The sequence below is a fragment of the Rhizoctonia solani genome, chromosome 9 (genome assembly GCF_016906535.1).
Source record: "Rhizoctonia solani chromosome 9, complete sequence".
Classification (NCBI taxonomy): Eukaryota; Fungi; Basidiomycota; class Agaricomycetes; order Cantharellales; family Ceratobasidiaceae; genus Rhizoctonia; species Rhizoctonia solani.
The window spans coordinates 1,582,506-1,608,408 of NC_057378.1; the positions used below are offsets into that span (position 1 = coordinate 1,582,506).

Genomic DNA, 25,903 nt, shown 5'->3' on the forward strand with positions numbered 1-25,903 from the left:
AATTGTATGAGCTATATCCATATACAGCTGAACTGAGATATACAATCAGTCCAGTTCGGATACCATAAGTTTAACTTCTCTGGGCAACCCCCACTCTCGGCGTTTTCCCTTGATCAAAGACAACATATACGTGTTTCAGAAACACATCTCCCAGTATGTCTTGCTTGTTCTGCCCTCGGCTCTGAATAGCACCATAAGACATCCCATTGCCCGCATCCGAGAACGCTAGATCCCCGCCGGGTATAGTAAATAGCCACCTTCCGACGCAAAACGCAAGTTCAGGAATACGTGCATGGGTCGGGAATATATCCACCTGTGTGAACTGGTAAGATACTGATCATTCAAACCACTCGAATAGCGAGCGTACCTATATGCCGATCCAACTGGCTCCTGGAATTTGAGAATACAAACGTTCAATAGTGTCATCATCCAACAGAATGAGAGTCGTTCCAGTGTCCTAGATTTACCGAAATCAATTCCGCAGTATTAGTGAGGTCAGCTAATCTCACAATGATGGCCGTATTGCACCGTCCGCGGTTATATATCTTGGAGCCTATCCTTACATATGGAGAAACAACTGCGAACCGGGCGTAAGGGTACAAAGAGGCCAGAAAATGAATATATCGCACCTTCCCACCACCCATTTTTTGTTATGACGCCCTGCCAATACAATTTACTTGCATGTACATGCTCGTTGATGTATCCGAATGTATAAAATCCGCGCGAATCGTGCTTGTCAAGCTTGACTGTGAATATTGGCTATTACGGAATAGGTAAATTTAGGGTTGAGGTGTGATCGAACTTCTTACATCTTTCACGAGTCCTTGTTCCACCATATTCTGCATTGGTGTCTTCTGTTGGTGAGGTGTACTGTATTCAACTTGGGGACTATAGGATGTCAGCGAAACTAAACACACAGAAAACGAAATGACGCACAAGCTAAGCCAAGCAATCCATCACTCCCTCCTCTTAGAAATTCATCACTGAGTTGTCGGGCCACTTCCACCGCTTGCTGCTTTATTGTAATATCGCCAATTATATCGTATCCATCACAACATCCCCAGATGCATGCGACCCGTCTCCATAACTAATCTTCCATGTTGCACCTGGAAGTGATTCGGCCGTCTTGCTCCTATGAGGGTCATAGACTTTGTGACCTTCAAGTTGAGCCCGGGTTGCTCGAAACTCCGAACACCACACCCAAAAATCTGATGATCCAGTACTAAGAGAGATTCATATTTTGGTGAAAGTGAGACAGTAAATTGGACCACCCACTCAAAATCCAATGTGAGAGTAACCCCTATGTAAGGAAGGTTATCATGCCCAATTCTTATGATATAAACTACCACATACCAGGTGTCCCAATTGTCACCGGACATGCGTACTCGGTATCTGGGCCAATTATCAGAAACGAGGATGCATTACTACTAAATCCGCCAACCGTTCTGAATGTCGTTCGCCTGGACAATAGTCATCCATCGTCATGATCGAGGTTAACGGGGTCTCGATCAAAGGCAGCAACTCGTATGTTTCCCGGTATATTTCCCATGATATTCACTTTCTCGGGTTGTTTGCAGTGGCACACACAAGCTCTGTTTGTATCGAAGTAGAAAGGCGTGTACTGCGTGGCCCCGATTCTGTACTTTCTTATACACTTGGCGTACTGCAGTATGTTATAATTAGTTAGCATACTCAAGGATAGGTTTTGCGTACGCACGTCACTCGGTCCATTCGGTCTGTACTTTACGTTGCGGTCGGCATGTACGGAAAATCCTCCTGGCCCATAATGAATAATCCCGTGCGTGGGGTAATTGTAATCGGGTGGGATCATTTGAGCTCGAGATGGTCGTTCAATATAAGTGAGGGTGGAATATGGGTCACACTTGGCGTGCCGGCATACTTGTACCGAACTTGCCATTTTTGCAATCATTGGTTGGTTGTGGTAGGCAGCAAGACAATTTTGCTGACAAACCCTGTAATGTGGGTCAAGCTAAGTAATTTGAAACTACAGTCCGGCCCAATTGCAAATGTGGCGCGCGTGCTCTTCTCATCACGGAGTACTAAAAACACTGGGAATAAGTGATATTTACTTGACAGAAGATGCAGCCTTTTGCAGGGAGTTAATCAATAATGAAGACCAGGAGGGTGCGTGTGCATGCTGACAACCCACCCTGGCAATGCTTTTGAGCACCACATCTCCAGTGAAGTATTACACCTCCCGAGCGCCGTGTGGTCAGCTGGGTTCATGTGCTCACGAGTCCCATGGGCATCTATTTATCTTTCAAGCTCACTCATAAGTGCTGGGCGGCGGATCACAAGGTGGTCGTGGGCGTCGGGCATGGACTTGCGCCGTCCCTGGGTTAGAAAGTACGGGATGTTACATATTTGGAACGCCCCTATTCGGGCTTGTGGACTGCCGTGTTCTTCTGTCTCCCATCTCATGTATTACATAGTCGCTTCCTCTGTATTACGCTTCCTCGCTTGTTTATACCACTTCTGAGCTGAGTTTATCGTTAATTAGACCGCCACATCTGGCTTCGCCGTTCCTGCCGCTCTACAATAGGATGTATTGTAGTTCAAACAAAAGCGCTATGTGTAATAAAGTAGATGAATTCTATATGCTTCGCATCAAAGGGAGGGGTCAAAAACGCATTTTAGCTTCTCTGGGCTACACCAACCCGTGGTTTTTCAGACTGCTCGAACACAACGTAAACATGCTTCAGCCAGACCTTCAAGGAGTAAGTCAAGATTTTCGAAGCTGCCTTAATATTGCACTTACATCTCCTAATATGTCCTGCCGGTTCTGTCCCCGACTTTGGACGGCCCCGTACGACATTCCATTCCCCATTTCCGAAAACGAGAGCTCATACCCGGGCATAGTGAATAGCCATCTTCCAACACAAAAAGCTAGATGTGGAATATCAGACTTGGTTGGAAAGATGTATCCGCCTTCATATTCGAAACTTTTAGAGTGCATCTTTGAGCGATAGGACCAAATACGTGCCTTGGTCCTCATCATATGCTGCCCTTCGATCTTAGAGTACAATCTCTCGACGGTCTCGTCATCAAGCAATACCAGCGTCGTCCCAGTGTCCTATTCGGACCATTTGGCATCCCGCTAATAGGGATAAATTAAGATTACTTACGATTATAGCGGTATTTTCTTGCCCCCGATTGTAAATTTGGTCCCCAATCTTGATGTAAGCAGAAGGAACTATAGGTCACCAGCAGAAGTGTCAGTCCACACCCCTCGTCCAGAATGTAGTCCTTAAACACACCTTCCCACCAGCCGTTTTCTTTGTCTACATCCTGCCAGTAGAATTTGCTACAGTGCACCGTCTCATCAATAAACCCAAATGTATAGAACCCCCTCGAGTCACGTTTGTCAAGCTTGACTGTGAATATGGGCTAGTGATGTGTGTCAGCCTTCGGATACATATATGGATAAAGCTACTGACATCTTTTATGACACCTTGCTCCACCATATTCTCCATTGGCGTTTTCTGTCTATTGGGTCGAACCTGATTTAATCTTGGGACTTGATATTTCCTGCTTGGTCAGTGCACAAATTCATCTGTATGAAGAACCTCACACCCTAGCCCAACCAATCCATCACACCCAGCTTGTAGAAAATCATCGCTCAACTCTCTTGCCACTTCAACAGCTTGATTTTCAACCGTAATGTCGCCAATAACAATCGTGTCCATGTACACCACTCCCGATGCGCTCGATCCATCACCGTATCGCACTTCCCACGTATGACCACGTAGCCTCTTGGAGGTTCGACTTTTCTTGGGGTCATAAATCCCACGTCCTTTCATATCGGCCTTGCTTACCCGGGCCTGAGATGACCAGACCCACAGGTCTGCCGAACCTGTGCTGCACATAAATATCAGTTACGCGCGCATACACCCACTGCGGTTAACACGAGAACCATAAGTACGACTTACTCGAAGTCAAGTGTCAAGGTTTCACCTGCGCACAAAAATTTAATCGACGTATAGGCGATTATTTAGTGACTCATGGATATACCTGGTGTCCCGATAGTCACCGGACATGCGTATTCCGTGTCTAGATGGACGTGATATGAGTTGTATTGGTGAGAAACCTTAGCTATCAAGTGATGAATACCGTTTTGGATGTCTTGCGAAGGAACCATCGTCATCCCATCGTCCGGGTCCTGATTCACTTCATGCAGCTCGGATATTTCAGCTGCAATCCGGATGTTTCCTTGCGTATTCGGACCCGTGGAGAAATCAACTGGGCTTCTTTTTTTACGTCGACATACACAACCTCTTTGATGGTTGTAAACAAATGGCGTATGCGCCGTGCCGCCAATCTTGTACTTGCGAACGCATTTGGCATACTGGATAATCAAGAAACCCAAGTTCACTTCTTGATCGAGGATCTAAGTCTGAACGACTCCTACTTACATCAGTCGGCCCGTCATGGCGATGGTTATAATTGCGAGCTGCCTGGACCGAGAACCCACCAGGACAACGCTTGAAGCATCCATTTCGCTTGTAGAAGTCTGTAGCTGACATATTATAGAGCAAGGTAAAGGTAATGGAAGGCTATATAGCCTCCGCTTCGCCTCGGTCTTTTTCAATGGAGCATGACGGCATTCTAAGGCTCCAAACACTTCGACTTGGCTATGTTCCAAGTACACATTCGATGACGAGAGGTACCTAATTATCATAATTCTCGTAAGCACAGTCCCGACACATGGGGGGCGGATTTCATGTTGGGCCAGCTGTCATTACGTACACTCGCTCATTTGCCCACGCTGGCTCGTCATTGCTCACCGGGCCAGCAGGATGGCATTTAACTCAATTCCGCACGTACATTGACTAGAATATATACCTTGGCAACCCATAAGCTACACATATTAAAATATTCAATCGTCACAGAACTTATAAATTATGTACCCAACCAATGGTTTATTGCTCCGAGTGATCGCGAATTCATACTCGTTTGCGGTGTCGCGAGAGCGAGGCAAGACGCCGCAGACCAGACTCGTCCGATAGTTCTTTACTTGGCGGGCTGATGTAGATTTGCTAGATACGCAGGTGGAGTGACTCAATTCCTTACCTAATCTTGATGACGTACTGAGACTCGGTAGCCCTCAACTCTCGTCTTTTCGCCGCGATTGCGTTGGCATTTTTCCTTAGGATATGTGGCGGTATGTCGATTTCTGCGCCACAGAGCAACTGATTTCCCATTTGGTATCATTCGGAAAGCATAAATCAGGACAAAAAGAGCGGGCTCACTGTATATGTATCATTATATCAGTGAGAAGGTCGACATACTACTGCTCGATATAACCCTTACTTCTTCAGTACTTCTCGCTGAAGTATTTTGTCTCTAGTTTTTTGAGTATCCCTAAAGGTTATCCAGTCTACTTCAAGTGTATGCGGATTGCTCGTATTTCGGTCCACGTTGCAAAAGAAGGCGCCTCTCTCGGTCTCAAGATAACTTCGAATCTGCTTCAAGTCGGTTATCTACAGTGTGAAATATATGGGTGTATTAATGCTCACCGCGAGTAAAGATAGCCCCTCCACTACGTCTTTGCTTGTGATCTTGGATAGTACTCTTTGGGCTGAGGGTCATATTCTAAAGGGACGGACCATAATATGCGAGTCCAAACAGCTCGGTTGCTATTAGTGAATGCATCCTGTGCTTTCGAGAGTGCATCTCCGCCGCTCTGGACAATCTCGACCCCCGAATGAGCAGAATGGGGATCCGATGATTTAAACCCCACTCTCCTTGGGTGCTCTGAACGGGCTTGCCAGTTGCTGTCCCAGCTAGATGCCCGTAGAGGTGCCTCTACAGTCGCCTTGCGAGAAAATTTAGATAGTACTGAGGTGAGGGATCGTTTTAGTGATGGACGTCGCGAGATTGGTGCAGCTATAGGGTGATGTTTCTTGTCGGACATAGCTTGGATAATAAGCACCTCACTTTCAAGAGACCAGCGAATATATCTAGATGATTCAGGATGACACTATTAGTTTCTGGGTCTAATCTCGGGTTTGGGCTTGGGTATGTGAAGGCACGTGCTTGTGGCATACCATCCCCTGTAGGTTAGCGCATGGCAGACGAGACCTCAGCTCGAGTACGAGATACCAGGGGTGAACTAAAGGCTCAAAAGGGTGTATACGTCTTGGTAGAATCTTGAAGTAGGAGTAATATGTTGTCCCTGTAATACAGGATAAACGAGTACTTGCTCCTTAATCTCAGATTACGCTGAGTGCCATTATCAGTGACCGTGTGGCGCTTTGGAGTGCATGTTCATTCAACCCTTATCAGCGCATAACGAGCTTTGCTGGGAGCAAGGGGAAGGACTGTTGAGATAGAGCGCTTTCACAACTCTAGACATTTCGTACAGGGTCTATCGTACAAGGATAGTCCCTGGATTCAGTAAGCCTTACCAAGTGCTCAGGATCCCGCCAGTGCAAGACTGAAAGCCAGAAAACAAGGTAACAAATGAGTAAAACTACGTATAATAAACAATCTTATCGTACAATGAGAATCACAGAAGGACCGGAGCGTATCTATTAAATGAATGTGTCTATTGAATTTGAGTCGTACAAAACAGATGACGGAGTGTCAATGTTTCCTTACTCAAGCGACTTGTTATCTAACTAGAATGGATTCCAACTGCCACTACATTCAGTTCAATCATTGTAACAATAGTTCTATCATTGCTATCGACCCAGCTATCGAAAATGCACAGCCTGCCACTTTGGTTGGCGTGTTTTCAAGTACTAGCGTCGTTCCCCATGATTATGCCGCCGCACCACACTCCCGGTCTTGTTGTATAATTGAACTATTCGCTAGATAGTTTGTCGAGACACTCCAGTAAGGCCTTTGGCCTTTTTTATGATTTTTTCTCCCTTATATGTAGTAATAGTTGTTTTGTAGATGTATCAATGAAACAGTAGGGTATGGTTGAGTCGAGTATTGGAGGTGGGGCTATAACTAGGGCCACATTTCTGGTACGTCTGACATAATTAGACCTTTGACCCTGTACAATAGCCCCTGTGCAAAACGTCTAGATTTATGAAAAGCGCTCTAGCCAAAAGTTAATACTTTCGCAAAATGGTGACAGGTGAACCCCAGCGCGTGGAGGATTCATATAAGACACTTAGTTATTTAGTCGAGGAACGTAGGTTCAGTCACGTGAGTCACCCGCACACAATCCCAGCCTACCACCTCGAACAGTCCGTCTAGCGCGTAGCACTATATGGCCGAGTATTTCTAGATACCTCTAAACCATCTTTCTGCAATCTCAATAACAGAAAACCGCTTCGATGTATGCGTTCAGCGATTGCCTAGTCGCACTTGCTTCAACTGAGCGGAATGAAGGTAGTGGAACAACCACAAGCATCTGCTGAGTTTTGCAAACCAGGATACGCGTGGAGTTCTCAGCTTTCTCGGTCTTTTGATGTGTTCATATAAGATCGTATTATTACATCTTATTTATCAGATCATCCCTAACCTACAAACAAATCCGACCCCACATACAACAAGCATCAATAACAAAAAAAGACGGATAAATCACATCATAAAGCGATAGACAAGAAGTGGGGTGGAAAGGTCTCTCTGGAACAAATCACTGGAGGGGTGAGTCTCCATAGATGTTTACCAGGAGGAAGGACCAAACGTCTCGCCAGGAGCAAGAACGCGCAAAGGCGAACCCTTGGCGTCGGCGGTTTCGGTGTAAACGGTGTTACCCCACCAGGTGAGGACGTTGTTCTCGCCGATGGTACCGTTCTTGGGGTATTGCAAGCAGAAGAAGATGATAACAATGGAGATGGCGACTCCAGAGTCGAGTGCAGCGGACAAGACGTCTGAGAAAGAATTATAGATTAGTATCAAGATTGAAAGGAATATATGAATGAATGAGACTCACAGTTGTACTTGACCCACCACTGGAAGTGTCTCCTCCTAATGACGTACTGGAAGATGAACCCAACAATCGCCCAGGGGACAAAGTTGATCGCACTCGCCGGGGGAATCAAGCCGGTTCCGTTGAAGATGACCGGGAAGTTGACGTACTTGAAGAACGAGTTGGGCCACTTGCGGGTGATCGACCAGGCAATAACAGGGCAGATGGCACCGATGAGGAAGAAGAACGACAAGCCGTAGTAGATCTGGCCCTTGGAGAATTGGAGCGCGGGACCGATGACACCCCAGATGATCGAGGCAGTACCGAACACTTCGGTCGAAGGGCAGATGAAGCCATCGGGTTGGTCTTCGGTACACATTCCGGGAATGTTGGTGAACATCCAGGCCTGTACACCAAGCTGGACAGTGCCAGCAATGACGGTAGCGACGATCTGAGCGAGGAACATCGGACGAGGAGGAACCTTCATGTAGTGGCCGAGCTTAAAATCGGAGGTGAACTGGAGAGCCTGGGCCATGGTAATGTAACCCCAGGTCTTGAACATCATCATGGCGATCGGACGACCGGGAAGGGCATAGCCGATGATGAGCTCGGTGATGACATTCAGACCGACTTGTTGGTTCGTGATGGCCTGAATCATGCCGATCGGGATGATGTACACAAACGCAATGATCAAAGCCAAGAAGAACGCCCAAACCGGCATTTGAGTGGGCCAAACCTCGATCGAGACGATACCAAAGATGAGCGAGGGGATGAAGATAAGGGCATACCACCACTCGGGGACCTGCTTGTAGCGGCTCATCAAGCGGGCATGGATATCGGGCTGCTCGTGCAACGAACGACGGGCTTGGGTCCAAATCTGCTTGCGGAAGTAGAGGATAGCGTGCATGATGGTCGAGGTGATACTGGCGAACGAGAGACCGTAGGAGAGGGCAAAGGTCGTGGAGAGGAACAGAGGAGAATAAGCCTTGTATGCCTCCATGTTGAGAGTAGCGTCCGGATTGAGGATACGGTTGACATCGTAGGCCTTCTTCTGGTTGTCGTACGAGGTACGGCCCGAGATGGTCATGTACTGAGCGTACCAGGTGTTGGTGTAGTACAGGACAGGAGTGAGGAACCAGAAGAAGAAGAAGAAGCCAGCCATGACGTTGGCCTCAGCCCACCACGGGGTCGCGAGAGGAGAGCCGATGTAGGCAATTTGCGACCAGTCAAACGTGAAGAGGGACATACCCATACCGTGGATGACACCGAACATCTGATTGACCTTGACATTGTTCGGAGCGATCCAGCACACCCACGAGAAGTAGGAGAGGGCAGTGAAGAGGTATCCGGGGAGGAAGTACCAGAAGAAGCCGCCAATAAAGACGTAAACGAAGAAGCGCTCGCGGCTAATACCTCCGCGGGAACCAGCACCAGCGTATTGCTGTTGGTGGAGGGTGTTGAAGAGTGCGCAGTAGACGAGGTTGGCAGGCCAGATCATGGAAGGAGGAGCAACGAGGAAACGACGGGCGACACCGCCAATCGAGAAGCCGATGAGCTGAGTACTCATGACTACCATCCATTGGTAGCTGAAGTTCCAAGTTTGTCCGTAATACACACGTTGTACGGCAACAATATCAGTCGCGTACGCAGAGCCGGCGCCGACGGTGGCCATGACTGTAATTAGAACGTGTTCCTTAATCGAGAATGGCCCAGGGTTGAGGTCGAGACCGAAGATACGACGACGAGGAAGAGCCCAAGCCAAGAAGCGGCCCATGGGGAACGAGATGAGCTGGGCTACGAGGTTGCCGATGGTGACGGAGGGGTAACGGAAGAAGAAGAACTGATTCAGACCGGGGAGGAGGATAGCCCAGATAATGCCGAGGAACCAAGCACTATGAAAGTGTTAGAAAATATCAAACTTCGAGCCCGAGTGAACATACCGGATCGTATTGACGGGCATATCTGGGTCATCGGTGTTGGCGACGGCAGAGCGGACTTCCGGGTAAGGAGAGTCCTCTTCAAGGTCGCCAAGGTGAGTGCGGTCAAGGTTGGGGTCATCGAAGCGAGCTCCGGCAACGTCGGCAACAACCTCATCTAGACACAAATAAGGAGGATGAGTGCGGGGTAACGGGATGAGTCAGAGCGCCACTCACCACTGACGGGGTCAACCTTGTGGCCGATCTCCGGGTCCTTCTGGTCGAAGGAGGAGCCGGAGCGCTTCAGAGTCTTCTCTTGAGTAATATCAGCCATGGCGGGAGGGGAGGGATGGGCTACTGCAGCGCTCAACCGTGAGGGAGCAGGGGGGGATAGAGGCAGGCCGTAAGGAGCGAGGATGAGGCTGGAGTCGATTTATACAGGACACATTTGGAGCAGCCTTGTGGTTCCGCGTACCCGCTATCAGCCAGCGCCGTATGCTCACTCCAGGTCGTTCCCGCAGCATGTGCTCGCAATGCTTCTGTCCCGATTTGGTCCGCTATTCTTGCTTTGCCCAGATCATCCAATGCCAAGGGTCTATATTTGTTACCGAGAACCTGTCGCGTGGCTGATAACGTTAGCCAATCAAATTACATTATGAGGCAAAGCTACCAATGTAAGAAGAGTAGAACAAAGCTACAACACTCACTGTGAGCAAGCTTTCGATGATGAATGTGGCCACGGGCGACTGCCACTTGAGGAAAATTCAGCACAGGCACTTCTCCATTGAATTGTATCATTCGCACACGACCATTTGATCAACATTCACCACCCCCGGGTTCTTTGCGCATGTATCAGGGACGTCCATCGCTTGACATTGTGTGCACTTCCATGGAGTTCTCCCGCATACTTTGAAGTGCCAAGCTGCGTATCCATCGCTGCTGTCGTTGCGTACTCCTATACGATAAGAAACCTTCTCGAACACATCTGCGGGGGCGGTGATGAGTGCCAAAAATCCGCGAGCTGGGCGTTCTAACAATGGATACGGTGATGCCAAGTAGATACATGGTACCTTGGCATATGGTCCATGCCAGTCACGCGAAGCCATCTGATATTCAGCAATTAACATACCATCGCCCATGCCACTGCCTGAGCTTCCTTCACGTACAGGAGACATCGATCGTCCCTGAGGTATCCCAAATAGCCTCAATTGCAGGTGGGCTCAGCCTGTACCGTCCGGAGCGTCAACCGTTGTCGCCGGACTTATCTCCTCCGCAACAAATCCAGATGCGAAGTCTTCGTTGAATTCTAATTGTCTGGGCACCGGCAAGAGCTCCAATCGTCTATTTGTCGGCCCAATGGGTGAGTCGGTTGTGGTTGCTCCGAGGATGTTGTCCCGAATCCGACCGCAGGTTCTTTCAGGGCTCACCACGTGCCATTGGTCGGTGAATTTCATATAGTCTCCTTACATTTGGCGGCGATACTCCAGCCTTCGCCTTTAGAAGGTCGGATGGCGAGAACGAACGCTACGCTTAATAGTGGGTGCGGATACCTACCGAGAGGTTCAGGCCACTTCCTCGGTTCCCGCACCCAACCGGAACTCGCACGCCATAGTCCCACCATGCTCTCGCCACAGCCCTACTCCGGCCGATATAACATAACAGCACCAATGGGTGTTATTTCCTAATCCAGGAATACGAAGAATGCTCTCAGATTGATGCTATTAATAGGTCTCTCATCTATTAGCCACCTTCGAATTACCTTGTCGTGTGCCTGGAGAAGCTCTGCGATGCACGAGGTTCTCAGGTGGGTGGATGAAGCATTATACCGCAACTCCTCGAGCTGTACCTATCGCTCCTTGTCTATTCTTTCTCCGCAGCACCAGCATTGTCCCGGAGGAACCTGGGGTCATCTCGACTTATCTTTGTCTTGTATTCTGTCCTATCGCTGGTGACGTACGAACTTGATCGGCCTAGTTACGAATTAACGAAATGTCGCCATATGGCAGTTCAACATCACCTCGGCTTTATTGCACTGAATGAGTATTCCCACGACCATGTCAAGTTCTGTCCCTTTATTTCACATGCTAGAGCGCCACGTTCTACCTGGTTTGTTTGGCAGCGACATCTGCCCCTCCGTACCTTTCTCTATTCTAGACCAGACTCTACAATTCAGTTCTATTCTTTTACACATACTTTTCGACGAAATAAGAAATAGGCTTCATATTCGAACACGTGCTTCTTCCGGAGAACACGGGCTTCTCACCTGGTACTCCAGGATAGAACCATTGTCTTTCTGTCACGCTGTTGATCTACTCCGGTACCGGGAAAACTCCCATACCAGTCGCCAACATCTTAAAACACTTCCTCTTGCCTCTAGAATAGCACCTACGCCATCAAGCGAAACGGTTCAATCTGCTATCTTGCCGAGTCTCTTCCTGCCTGAGATATCAGGCCAATGATTAGTGTCATCACCGTACCCTTCGAATAATTCTCACTCCATGGCTCTCTATTCCATAATAAACCATCCCGCATCATTCACGTATGCCGCACCAAGCACGCCACCCCTATCCTTGCCGGGGCCGGAAATCTAATCATCCCTTTATATGGAACGGATGATGCGTAGCATGTGCTTGGGTGCTTCGCGATAATGTTACTTCACATTAAGTTTACTCAAGAATCAGTGGGGTGGAGTCCGGAGACTGCTAAAGTGCATCGTTTTATGGGTCAAGCTCGAGGAGGGTTTAACCTTATGCGGTTCGCATGCCTAGTTCAACCAGGCTTCTGGGTTGTGGAGTTGATAGCTGCCTTGGCTAGCGTTCGACGGAGCCTTGGCCGACGTCGATCCCGAGTGCGATTGGGAGATTTGGGATAAGGGCTATCACACCAAGTTTCATCATGGCCTAGGTCATAGTTGATACACTAACAAGTAATCAGAATAACAATATTGATGAAGCGCAAGGTACGATACTAGAATGGTTTTATGATATATTCTTGTCGTCATCATCTGCTCATACCTACCTAATCGTGGGTTACTCCTTACTCCTGACCCCTCCGGCCTGCAAAATTGTCTTGGACATACTCAAAAGGTCAACTCATGATCATGCGATCTCCTATATTAAGTCTACACGACACAGGTACATGGCTTTACCACGGCCACGTTTCTTTTCTAGTAGTATCATATGCTCATAGATGTGCTTCCCGCGCGCGACTAGTCCGTGGACCACAGGCCAGGCCTCCCACCCCCTGAATTAACCACATCATAATAATTTAATTGATCTCTTACAATCTATGTTACATTCGCATGGTTAGATTCAAGTATAGCGATATTCTACGCTCGGGAGCTCGGCACGGGAGTATCGATACCCCTTGGCTGTGGGTTGGAATGCGAGTGTGAGTATATGCCTACCATGACATTGGTTTATGAGCATGACATTCCGCCCAAGCCATGGGAAAAAAAGTTAAAATCCATATCTTAAAAGACTCCTAAATAACAATTAAGTTGACAGGAAAATATACGAGTGGTTGTCATCGATCGAGAATCTGTGTGGGTGAACTCTCTATATCAAATCAATTGTAATTGATAAATGAAATACATACGTGAACCCAACTGTAACTTGTGGTCGGTGAACCGCAGCGCGGGGAGGACTCACATGCGATACTTACCCAAAGAGCAGAGGCTCCTAGTCACATGAGTCACCCAAACGCGACTGCATCCTACCACCTCGAATAGTGCACCAAGCGCGATGCTCGTGTATGGCTTCGCACTTTCAGTATCCACCCGCCGTCCCTGTAAACGATACTAGTGGCCACTCATGGTTCTCTGCCACCCCAAACCTTCTATCCGGACGGTCGCAGTCTTGGGTGCCCGGCCGAAACCCCTATTCGTACCGCGTCAAGAACCGGTTTTGCACTTGTCACCGTGACCCCTCATATCTAGATACACGCATATGTACACATATACATACATCAGTACATACGAAGGCTAGACCAGAGGATAGGTTAATTATCCTAAATTAAACCCGTTCAATGCAATAGTAGGATAGTTGATGAGTGTACTAGTAGGGTGGGAACTGGCACGCGCGGGTACCTGTGAGCTCAAATATCACGACCCTGTTATCGAAGGTTTAGATAAGGGAGCCAATGTCAGAGGGAATGTCACAGTAACGGAGCTGTACTCATCAATGCTTTCCGAACTGATAGCCTTCAGGAGAAACGCAGAATGGCGCTGGACTTGCGAGTATCTGTGTGTATCCGTTTCCGTTCCTATGGATTGGGTCGCAACGACTTCACACTCTATTTCATCAATGTGATTGTGTATGGTAATATAGTACTCTGGAACTAGATTTTGATCACGATCTCATAATTTCCAAGAACTCGAGCTGCGGTGAAAGAATACTGCGACTTTGACTTGTCACCAACGACTCCCTTTCTATATACTTTTCTATGCTATGTCTGACAGGTGCTCTGTCTGACTATCTTAACTCTTGGGATAAGCATGACTTTTAGCTCGAAGGCTGTTTGCGAGATGAATCCTCTAGGGAATTCATGCTGAATCTCAACCTAATCCATCAGGAAAGCCTGTGGAGCTCCCATAACCCCTATGTGCCACGGGAGCTTCAGAGCGTTTCTGGATGTCCAATGGCCAGATTAGAGATGGTCTCAATCAGGTCTATAAAGCTTCAGACCGTCATACATAAGACTGCGAAGACAATTCCATATCTCTCTGTGCAAGCCTGTTATACATATAGACGATTATATTCTGATAATCAAAATACCAAGGCTCCCACTGAATTGAACTTAATTGGTCTCGTTGCGATGCACCGAATGTGGAACTATCTTATAGTTATATATACACAGTAAACGCCGAAAGTGCGGGTTTTCTAGAAGCCAAAAGCTGCACTTTACATGCAAAGTACTAGCAAAACCCGGATAATTTTTTTTTTTTCATAATTCCACATACTAGCTCGCCCCTGTGCGCTGTCGAAGTGCAAATTCTGCGATTTTGCGTGTGTATGGCTGGCAAAATCTGGACGTTGTAGTAGGGGAAGCACGGGGGTTATACCCCTGGCTGCGTGTACCGCATGTATACAGCACGTGCCCGCATACGCGGATATACATCTCTTTCCACCACCTCGTACACCCGTCTCCAACGTCGTGCGGATTTTCTGTACTTTTGGGGCTCACCGTGTAGGGCTGAGGTTTCTAGCAACAATTCAGCAAAACTAGTGGCTTGTGATAGATCAAGATGGATATCCGTGAATGCTTAACCCTCCAAATTCTCTAATTAATCATTCTGTATGTATTTAAGGATCTGACAGTGAGCCCCCAAAGTACGGAAAATCCGCATGTATGAAGTCCTAATTTTGCCGTATATCCGCACCTAAAATAATAGAATTCGCACCTCGACGGCACAGAGGGGCGAGTCGGAGATGCGGACTCATGAAAATGCTGGCCAGATTTGGCCGGCACTCCGCATACAACGTGCGATTTTACGTCCAGAAAATCTGCACTTTTGGGGTGACCGTACTTCCTGTTAGCTGCTATGTTTATATCCGTAGTGTTCAAACCTGGACTTAACCTAACTCCGGCCCAGACATGATATGTGCATATATATAGATGAATACAGGTGTTTACATATGATGGGGCGTGACTATGAGTCTACCGTGGTTCTTGACGCGGTACGAGTGGGAGAGCCCGGGGCAGCCTTTGGCAGCCTTGGGTGTCAGCTGGGCCACCCAAGACTGCGACCGTCTGGATCGAGGCTTGGGTTGGCAGAGAACCAAGATTGACGACTCAAGTCGTCGACGGGGATGACGGGCGGGTCTTAAAAGGCAATATCATACATGAGCATCGTGCTCGGTGTATTGTTTTAGGTGGCAGAGACGGAGTCGAGTGAGGTGGCTCACGTGACTGGGGGCCTCCACTTTCGGACAAGTATCGCATGCGAGTCCTCCGCGCGCTGCGGCTAAGACTCGCGCGTTGGGTGGGCCACCTGCACTCGGTAAAATGAGGACAGGGATGGAGAGTGAGAAGAGAAGAAATGAACGTGTTGCTCGACTCGTCTGTCTACCGGACGTGGCCGATATTCGCGACTGCCCGGTAAGTCGGCGGCCACGTGATCTTGAAAGTGCCAGCTTCCTAGGCCCTGTACGGTTGTGCAGCTCCGCCAGCTATGTCGTACTTCCTCCTGATTTGGCAAACGACTCTATGCGGCAAATGTTGAGCAACTATAGCCGTGCGGCAGAAGATGAGGTGGCTTCCTCGATGAACTTTTTAGCCGCTCAAATGGCGAGAAGACACAGCCGTTAGACAAAAATCGGTCTCAAAGAAATAGGGGAGTGTACAGTATCGGACACGCCTTTCTTGATAGAACAGCGATGGGAATCTAGAAATGAGTTCCTCTGTGCGTCCGCATCGGGTGCTGAGCATTTTCTCGGTTGGTCAGCCTATTTCATATGCGTTGGAATATGGCCCTTCAGGCCAGAAGTCAGGTTTGGCATCTAGTCCGGCTATGTAAGATATTTTATTGGCCCAAGCATCAATTATATCTGCTCATGTGCTCTATAAAGGGCTGCGTAGGATCTACACTTGCTCGCTCTGGTCGATATTATTTCCCGCTACTCACTTTCCGTATTAGATGGGAACGAGTATGGTGAAGACACGTTTCTTCCTCTTATCACTCAAGATGATAGCTTTCTATTGGTCATGTCTAGTTTTAACAAAAGTACGGCTGTCAATGCTGCTGCTGACTCGGATGGAATTGTGCAAGTTTATTCAACAAAAGTTAGATTGTTCCCTAGACCTCGAATGGCAAAATATTCGGATATTTATACGACAACGCTCTTGTGCTATACCACGGATAATCTTGATTGCACCAGTGGTAGTCTCCCCGCCTGATCGTCCAGGATCACGGCTCCGCTTTTTGAGGGCATCTGACCTGAGTTCCTGCTGGCGCGCAAGGGAAATTACTGTAGTTGGAACTTGGTTCTTGACTTCCCAATGGATGTACTGACAGGCCTTCTCAAATAAGTGCTATGGCCTTCAAGTCAGCCCTTCCGTTAAAGTAATTGATGTCACTTTTCTTTCCAAAAGATTATTTCCAATTTGGACACACTGTACAAGGTTGTAATGCTGAAAATCAGTGCGTGTGTTTAAGTGAGAATTGAGCTGAGATCAAGATCAATACATACTGATTTTAGGTATCAATTCTTCCATAGTCTGATTCATGCTGAGGGAGGCATACCAACATTGTTATTTTCAGGCTGTTACAACCTCCTAAATTATACCACTGGATTCGCCTATTTTTTCTGTTATTTTTAGTATTTTTTACGAACTGTTTATCTCATGTTTTTCGATCACGTGATCTCGGCGCTTATTATGCCGAGATGCCGCGCCGAGATACCGTGCCAAGGGCGCTTAGGAGAAATCCACGCTTCTGCGCAGCCCGCAGCACACTTCTCATTTGTTATATGTACTTCTTTTCACACGCGCACAGACCATGTAAATAGTGTGCCTCTGTCTATATATACAGCAGGGAAATTGCTTGGAACCACCAAGTTGATTTTACCTTGTCTCTTACTCACTAGAGAAGGTAGTCAGCCAGCTAAGTAGCCGGCCCTCAGTAGAAACAGAAGCACTCACCCCTTGATTAACTCATCACACCTCCCAGGCCTCAGGCCCCCTCGTCGACAGTAGATAGCAGTAGAGCGCCTTAAGCGCTATTAGTATAGCCTTTAGTAGTTAGATTACATAAGCAAGTGTAGTAGTACGGCCTCAAGCGCCCGCCCACTAGCGTGTACCCAACCTTACAGTTGGCGTACGACATTGTAAAATTGACTTGCTGTAGGCTTTTTGATCAACAACAAGAGGACTCCCAGTACTAGCACAAGGGAAATAACTGTGATTGGGGCCACCTTGCGGAGCATAATAATCAAAAGCTCCCCACCCCCACGTAGTACCAACTTGCTATAAGGCTGACGAGCTCTGATTGCCCGCATACCCCGAGTTTTGCCGGAACTCAGTAGTCAGCAACCCTAGACTGCTGAAATACCCGCTTGCTGAAAACCCGCCCATATCACGACCGCCAGGTCTGTTGATTTGTCGTAGGGACAGTCCAACGCTAGGTACTAGACGCAAGGGTTTAGCGCCAGTATACTACAGAAAAACCGCTCATAAGTCCTGATATAGGCACTACTCCCCCACGCCGTCTCCACCATTCCCACCACACGCTCTGGCGCGCCACACCCTTACTCCCGTCCCTCCAGTTGCTCCTCTAGACGCTCCATTCCAACCCACTCCCTACCGGCCTCTCGCAGCACATCTCCCACTCCGCGAGACTTGCCCCGGATGGAACCTGAGCCGTCCCTTACCACTCTCCTTGAGGCTATCACAGCCCTCACAGCCACCGTTGGGTCCTTGCAGGACCAAATCAAATCACAAAGCAAGCAAATCACACGGCTTGCTGCCATATGCAAGGAAACCAACGACCTTGTTGGTGACAAAGACCAGGGCGGAGCCCAAACCAAGCCTGGCCCATCGACTGGGCCTGTCACCCCTCCTACCCACTCAGGAGGGGAAACCCACACTCCAGGCACGGTTAGGCCTGGGCTCAAAGCCCCCTTCCGCCCTTCAAGAGGAACAGGGTTTGATTCCAAAGAAGAAGAGGAGCCAAGACGGCCCAAAAAAGAGCCTCAGGGAACGCCTAGGCGATCACTCAGTTCCCTTACCCCCTTCAACGCAGGGTCCAGCGTAAAAAGGCCCAAGATGGACCTCCCCAACCCATATAAAGGAGACACCAGGGGACGCAAGGCCACACAATGGCTGGATCGTATGCTGCTCTGGGTGGCCCTACACAGGGACCAATTTGACGAGGAGGAGCAAATGGTTGTGTGGATTCTTTACCACATGACAGACAAGGCAGCCAATTGGGCACTCCCCGTCATAGGGGCCATTATCAAGGGCAAGGGTAACCCGCCAACCACTATCCCGGCCTTAACGGCCAAATTCAAGGAGGCATTTGCAGACCCTGATGCAAAAAGGGCGGCTGCCAGGAAAATTGCCGCGCTGACTCAGACCACAACCACAGCTGAGTATGTCACAGAATTCCGCAATCTTATGGCGGAACTTGACTGGAATGAGGAGGCATACATTGCCCAATTCACGCGCGGTCTCCACTGGAAAGTCAAGGAACTGCTATCAACCAAGGATAGTGTTCCTGATGAACTCGAGGCAATTTTCGCGGCCTCTATCAAAATTGACAACATCCGCCGCGAAAACGAGGAGAACCGCCCTAAAAAGGCACCAGCCAAGTCCCCGGCCACCGTGGCCACCTCCACTACCACCACCCAACGGGTCCGCCTTTCTGAAGACCCAAATTACGTCACCCCGGAAGAAAGGGACCGCCGCCGCGCGTCTGGCCTTTGCGTCAAGTGCGGCCAAAAAGGGCATGGCATCAAACAGTGCCCTAATGGATGGAAGGCAACTATTAAAGAAGTTGCCAAGGTAGCAGAAGAGGAATTGGGAAAAGATTGAAGTTGAGGACTGCTGCCAAGCCCCCGACTCAAAAAAAGGACAATTTAGATAGTTGCGTTGAATTTGTATCAGTTGGTCTTGACTCAAATAAAAAACCTCTATTATTCATCAATCTATACGTCCAGAATTTCCCGGCAGAACCTCTCAAAACCCTAATAGACTCAGGAGCCACATCAAACTTCATTTCCCCCTTGATTGTGGAAAAATATAAAATTCCAAAAACCCAACTCAAAAATCCACGAGTTGTGAGAATGTTAGATGGTACCATTTCCCAGACTGGTTGCATTTGGCACCAGGTCCACCTCACGGTTTCGGCCAACGGCCACCCCCACTCCATTCCCTTTCTTGTCTGCCCCATTGGCAACACCCCGGCAATCCTAGGCATGACATGGTTAACGGCAGAAGCTCCTCTCATTGATTGGCAACAGGGACTAGTCACATTCCCTGAACAAGTTCAAATTGCCTCCAAGGAAGAAGCAGACTCAGACCCTTTAGCAGACCTCCCCCCTCAGTACCATGAGTTTGCTAAGGTTTTTGGCGAAGAAGAATTTAAGGTCCTCCCTCCACATAGGGAGTATGACATCTCTATCGACCTTATCCCAGATGCCAAACTGTCTCCTGGCCCCATATACGGCATGACCGACGCAGAATCAAAGGCGCTAAAACAGCATATTGACAAGGAATTAGCAACAGGCAAAATTTGCCCTAGTACTTCCTCAGCAGGCGCCCCGGTCATGTTTGTAAAAAAGGCTGATGGATCCCTCCGACTAGTTGTTGATTACAGGAAGTTAAATGACGTAACCCACAAAAATGTCTATCCCCTTCCAAGACAGGACAACCTCATGGCCAAACTACGTCACGCCAAAATCTTCACAAAGCTTGACTTGCGCTGGGGTTACAATAATGTGCAAATTAAAGAAGGCGACGAATGGAAAACGGCTTTCAGAACCAAGTACGGGTTATTTGAATACTTAGTAATGCCTTTTGGCCTCACCAACGCCCCAGCCGCCTTCCAACACTTTATGAACAACTTGTTCCGCAACCTTATTGACGTCACTGTTGTCATCTACCTGGACAATATCCTGATCTTCTCTGAGAATCCTAAGGATCACCCTAACCACGTCAGAGAAGTACTGTCGCGACTAATGAAGAACCAGCTATTTTGCAAGTTGTCCAAGTGCTACTTCCACGTTAATACAGTTGACTACCTAGGCATTGTTATTTCTCCCTCCGGATTCTCAATGGACCAGAAGAAGATAGAAGCTGTCACAACATGGCCCACTCCCAAAACGGTCAAACAGGTCCAGGCCTTCCTAGGTTTTGTCAATTACCTCAGGCGCTTTATTCCCAACTTCAGTTCTGTAGCGCGCCCCCTTCATAACCTCACTAGAAAGGAATCTCCTTGGTCATGGGGCGTAGTGGAAGAGCAGGCTTTCCAGGAGCTCAAAACATTAGTCACCAAAGCGCCAGTCCTGATCCATTTGAACCCCAACTTGCCCTATTATCTAGAGACAGACGCGTCAGGCGTAGCTATGGGAGCCATCTTGAGTCAGCGGGGAGACAATAACCGCCTACATCCGGTAGCCTACATGTCAAAGTCCTTCTCCGGTGCCGAGGCAAATTACAACACCCACAACAAGGAACTCTTAGCTATCATTAAAGCCCTGGAGGAGTGGCGTATCTTCTTAGAAGCAACGGATAGACCCATACAGGTTTACACGGACCATCGAAACCTGGAATACTGGATGCAAGCAAGAACTTTCAACCGCAGGCATGCCCGATGGCGCGTATTCCTGAGCAATTTTAACTTCGAAATCCACTATTGCCCAGGAAAGCAATCAGGAAAACCAGACGCATTATCCAGAAGGTCAGACTACGTAGACACGCCCCCAGAACCAGAGGTCATGTTACCAGCAGAAGTCTTTGCAAATACCTCAGAGGAAGAAGTCAAAATAGTCACAGAAATTTGCTCCAGACTCAGAGAAGACCCGTCCCTGGAGCCTATCATCCAATTCCTCACAGAAGACGCGGACAATGCACCTCCCTCCATCCAGAAAGCTTACAGAGACTACGATTGGGAAGAAGACCTGCTATGGTACCAAGGAAAACTAGTTGTCCCAGACTCCAAAACCCTGAAGGAACAACTTCTGAAGGAATTCCATGACTCCCTGCTAGCGGGCCATCCGGGCCAACAGAGAACCCTTGAACTTCTGAGTTGCAACTACTGGTGGCCAGGCATGAAATCATCTGCCAAAGAATGGGTAGAATGCTGCCCCACATGCCAGGCCAACCGTCGAGCTCACGCCCCGGTCATTGCCCTCAAACCACTAGAAGTTCCCCCCTACCCGTTCCACACCATTTCCTATGACTTTATTACAGGATTCCCAAAGTCAAACGGTCATGACGCAATCTTGGTAGTCATTGACTCCTTCTCAAAATTTGGGCATTTCATCCCAACTACCAAGAAGGTTACATCCAAGGGTCTAGCAGAATTATTCATTTCACATGTGTGGAAACTCCATGGTTTACCGGTCAGAACAATATTGGACAGAGGGACTACGTTCACAGGGAAGTTCCTAAGGGCGCTCTACCAACGCCTTGGGGTAAAACCATCCTTCTCATCAGCCTACCACCCTGAGTCAGATGGACAAACAGAAAGGGTGAACCAGTTCATTGAGTTCTACCTAAGATCGTATGTTGCGGCAGACCACTTGGATTGGGCCTCCTGGTTACCATTAGCGGAATATGCCTACAATAACGCAAGACACTCCGCCATGGGAAAAACCCCCTTCGAGTTGGTATACGGACAAAACCCTGTCATGAACCCGTCCAATATTCCAGCAAACGTACCAGAAGCCAACCATGTGGCAGATACTCTTGCTCAAGAATGGAAAGAAGCAGAGGCAGCTCTCAGGATGAGTAAGGAGAAAATGGCTGGAAACAAGGGGACTATACCGGAATACTCAATTGGTGATAAGGTCTGGTTAGATGGAAAAAACGTGGAGCTTAGAACAAACTCCAACAAACTAGACCCCAGGAGACTAGGACCATTTGAAATCACGGAGAAAATCTCTAGCCATGCGTACCGCCTGAAACTCCCAGAAACCCTGAAAATCCACAACGTGTTCTATGTAGGACTACTATCCAAAGCGCACCAATCTCCAAGCCAACCATTCCCAAAAAAACCCCCTCCTGAAACAATAGAAGGGGAAGAAGAATACAAAGTTGAGCAGATCATTAACTCTAAACGCCAACAAGGGAAATGGTTCTACTTGATCAAATGGAAGGGGTACGGCCCAGAAGACAACTCGTGGGAGCCGGAAGAACTATTGGAACACAGCCAAGAAGAGATCAAGCAATTCAACCAAGCTAGACTCAGAAAGGCTTGTGACGCCGCCAAGAGCCTTTAAGGGGGGGGCAATGTTACAACCTCCTAAATTATACCACTGGATTCGCCTATTTTTTCTGTTATTTTTAGTATTTTTTACGAACTGTTTATCTCATGTTTTTCGATCACGTGATCTCGGCGCTTATTATGCCGAGATGCCGCGCCGAGATACCGTGCCAAGGGCGCTTAGGAGAAATCCACGCTTCTGCGCAGCCCGCAGCACACTTCTCATTTGTTATATGTACTTCTTTTCACACGCGCACAGACCATGTAAATAGTGTGCCTCTGTCTATATATACAGCAGGGAAATTGCTTGGAACCACCAAGTTGATTTTACCTTGTCTCTTACTCACTAGAGAAGGTAGTCAGCCAGCTAAGTAGCCGGCCCTCAGTAGAAACAGAAGCACTCACCCCTTGATTAACTCATCACACCTCCCAGGCCTCAGGCCCCCTCGTCGACAGTAGATAGCAGTAGAGCGCCTTAAGCGCTATTAGTATAGCCTTTAGTAGTTAGATTACATAAGCAAGTGTAGTAGTACGGCCTCAAGCGCCCGCCCACTAGCGTGTACCCAACCTTACAGTTGGCGTACAACACAGGCCATATCCTACTGAAAAAAGGAATCTTTTACTGATGTACTGATTTTCAGGATCTTATCACACCACAGTGACACCAGTAGTAAATCTGACAGGAGCGTCTTGACGATATTGGCAAGTATGGAAGTATATGAATTAATTCTCAGCAAGAGTTGGGTATGTGATTCTTTTTCCAAAAATCGATAATGGGAGGATTCTACAGGGTGATATAGATAGTGATATCACTTAGTTGAGAAACCTATGTTAATTAAACTGTGGCGGAATGTGTGAGCAATTGAAGAAATCATATTGGACACATAGTTGGGTTCTGTAGTTATGTAAACCAAGGTCCAGATTTGCTGTTGAGCTATAAACATCTGTGTGTACTCAACCACTACTGGTACCTTGAATCCCAACAAATGAATATTAGATGGTGTGCATATTGTATTTAAATCAATACAATGTATCTTGGGTCCAGTAAGGAGCCATAGCGCGGACTTGTCGACCATAGAGTTGGCCCAGCCCATCCGCCAGCACGTGAGCAGAGGAAGCCTTGTCGTGCCTTCAAGCTCTAGGGCTGGACTTTGAGCTGGAAAAGTGCAAACTCATTCACTTTGCCAAATCAGGTCAGTCCCTTAAAGACAACCCACCAATCAACATACCGCGCCCAACAGGCGTTGCCCACAGGGTCTTTGCCACCACTACAACCATTCGATGGCTTGGTTTCTTCCTCGACCGGCGACTTGACTTCAAAGACCACGTCAAGAAATGCGCAATTAAAGGGCTATCCGTCATATCTGGCCTCAAGCTCTTGGCCAATATTGTCCGTGGACTTTCCGTCGCTCACGCGCGCATCCTATTCAAAGCCTGCGTACTCCCAATCCTCACATATGGTTCTGCTATCTGGTATAGAGGCACACAACAGAATGGTCTTATTGAACCCTTAGTTAAGGCCCAGAACGTTGGCCTAAGATGGCTGTTAGGTGCCTTCCGAACGTCACCCATTGGCGCCCTCAAACATCTTGCCTCAATCCCACCCATGCACATTGCCCTGGCCAGACTATCCAGGAACGCCTCCACCCGCCTCTCCACGCTTCCTCCTTGTTCGGAAGTTGCCCAACGTCTCCCCCGCAAATGGGACACTCACAACCCCGACCGCCCCGACTGCTTGAGGTCCAAAACCAAAACCCGCGTTTCACCTATTGTCCACCTAGTGGGACTTTCCCACCCCAAGTGCAAAAATATCATACCATACCTAGTACCACCCTGGGAAGCCCCTCACTCTTGGGGCAATCGTCTCAAATCCTACCCTCCACCAAAACACCTTTCCCGCAATTCCTGCAAAGAATTTGCCAAAAAACTTAGACGGCAAATCACTTCCCTCACCACCGACGAATCCGTAGTCTGCTTTACCAACGGTTCCAAACGGGTGGTCAATGGATGTTGCCGTGTAGGGATAGGGTTCACCATCCAACACCATGGCGTAGAAATCAACCATAACTCAGCCAACCTTGGGCCAAGGTTTGAAGTTTTTGATGCCGAAATGCTTGCCCTAGCCCTCGCCCTTAAAACCGCAGCCTCTCAGGCAAGAAGACTCAACTCCCACTCAATCATCCTATTCGCGGACAATCAGGCAGCCGTCTCCTTGATTACGTCTTTAGACAAACACCCAGGCCAATTCGCCTCTATCGCATTCCGCAAAGCGGTCGACAAATTCCTCCACGAAGCTCCCGAGAACCGGATAAAAGTCTGCTGGGTACCAGGCCACAACGGAATCGAAGGGAACAAACGGGCAGACCGACTTGCAAACGATGGGGGCTCTAAACCCCCAATCTCTATCCTCAACCAATCGCTCACATGGTCCAAAGCCCAATCCACCCACCAGGCGAGCCGTACCTGGGGTCGCGAATGGGCGTCTCAACCACACTCGCTATTTGTCACCAACCATATCCGACGTCCCCCATCCCTCACGCTCGCTCGATTTGCTAGGACATACCGCGGGCACAGATCGACTCATGCACGCCTCAACCAGATCATTTTGGGCCACGGCTTCTTTGGCGAATACCGCGAGCGATTCCGCCCTGACGATGACCCGAGCTGCCCCTGCGGCCAGCCCCGGCAAACTCTCGATCATGTCCTTCGCGACTGCCATATACACACTGAGGCTCGCAATTTCCTCCGGAGGGTGTCCGGGCCGATGCTTGACTCTATTCTTTTCGGTACTCAAGCTGGCCTTGAGGCACTCGCTCAATTCCTCGGCGCGTCAAACGCCTTCTCGCTCTACCCTTAGACCTATGCACTCTTTTCCGCTTTTCTTATTTATGATTATTTATTCTACACCTATGCTCTCTGTCTCTGTCTCTTGCGTCCGCCTGTCTCTTGTCCTGTCTCTGCGCTTGACTGCTCGTTCTCTCGGACCTGTATGCACCCTACGTGCACAGGTTTTCTACTTACTCTCAACCGCCTTGTGTGTTCCTTTGTCTTTCCTGTCCTCTGTCTCGCCTGTCTCTCCTGGTTAGTTTTAGCCCTCGGTGTTCGACCATGTGATCGTGTCCGAGTAATAAATTGCAGTCAAAAAAAAAATCCGCCAGCACGTGACCCTAGTCT

At 48.4% G+C, this 25,903-nt stretch overlaps 4 protein-coding genes across 4 annotated transcripts; 2 read left to right on the plus strand and 2 right to left on the minus strand.

The window, feature by feature from the left end:
- Positions 1 to 1,035: 1,035 nt before the first annotated feature.
- On the minus strand, positions 1,036 to 4,544 carry RhiXN_08023 (aspartyl protease; the record flags this gene model as incomplete). The annotated part of the gene is made up of 14 exons (XM_043327839.1): positions 1,036 to 1,222; positions 1,276 to 1,300; positions 1,354 to 1,392; positions 1,442 to 1,460; positions 2,679 to 2,729; positions 2,780 to 3,094; positions 3,147 to 3,214; positions 3,279 to 3,408; positions 3,459 to 3,549; positions 3,595 to 3,879; positions 3,951 to 3,975; positions 4,033 to 4,071; positions 4,132 to 4,366; positions 4,434 to 4,544. The coding sequence occupies 14 exons, from the start codon at positions 4,542 to 4,544 to the stop codon at positions 1,036 to 1,038; spliced, it is 1,620 nt and encodes a 539-aa protein (XP_043183224.1).
- A 3,097-nt stretch (positions 4,545 to 7,641) lies between these two features.
- On the minus strand, positions 7,642 to 10,979 carry RhiXN_08024 (OPT oligopeptide transporter protein; the record flags this gene model as incomplete). The annotated part of the gene is made up of 7 exons (XM_043327840.1): positions 7,642 to 7,850; positions 7,913 to 9,780; positions 9,829 to 9,982; positions 10,042 to 10,226; positions 10,280 to 10,419; positions 10,512 to 10,556; positions 10,611 to 10,979. The coding sequence occupies 7 exons, from the start codon at positions 10,977 to 10,979 to the stop codon at positions 7,642 to 7,644; spliced, it is 2,970 nt and encodes a 989-aa protein (XP_043183225.1).
- A 4,865-nt stretch (positions 10,980 to 15,844) lies between these two features.
- On the plus strand, positions 15,845 to 22,745 carry RhiXN_08025 (Retrotransposable element Tf2 protein; the record flags this gene model as incomplete). The annotated part of the gene is made up of 5 exons (XM_043327841.1): positions 15,845 to 15,903; positions 15,966 to 16,108; positions 16,442 to 16,566; positions 17,992 to 19,305; positions 19,461 to 22,745. 5 exons carry the CDS (start codon positions 15,845 to 15,847, stop codon positions 22,743 to 22,745), a joined length of 4,926 nt encoding a protein of 1,641 aa, XP_043183226.1.
- Positions 22,746 to 23,757: 1,012 nt separating this feature from the next.
- RhiXN_08026 (Reverse transcriptase from mobile element jockey protein) lies at positions 23,758 to 25,586 on the plus strand (the record flags this gene model as incomplete). The annotated part of the gene is made up of 2 exons (XM_043327842.1): positions 23,758 to 23,773; positions 23,842 to 25,586. The coding sequence occupies 2 exons, from the start codon at positions 23,758 to 23,760 to the stop codon at positions 25,584 to 25,586; spliced, it is 1,761 nt and encodes a 586-aa protein (XP_043183227.1).
- Positions 25,587 to 25,903: the final 317 nt, after the last annotated feature.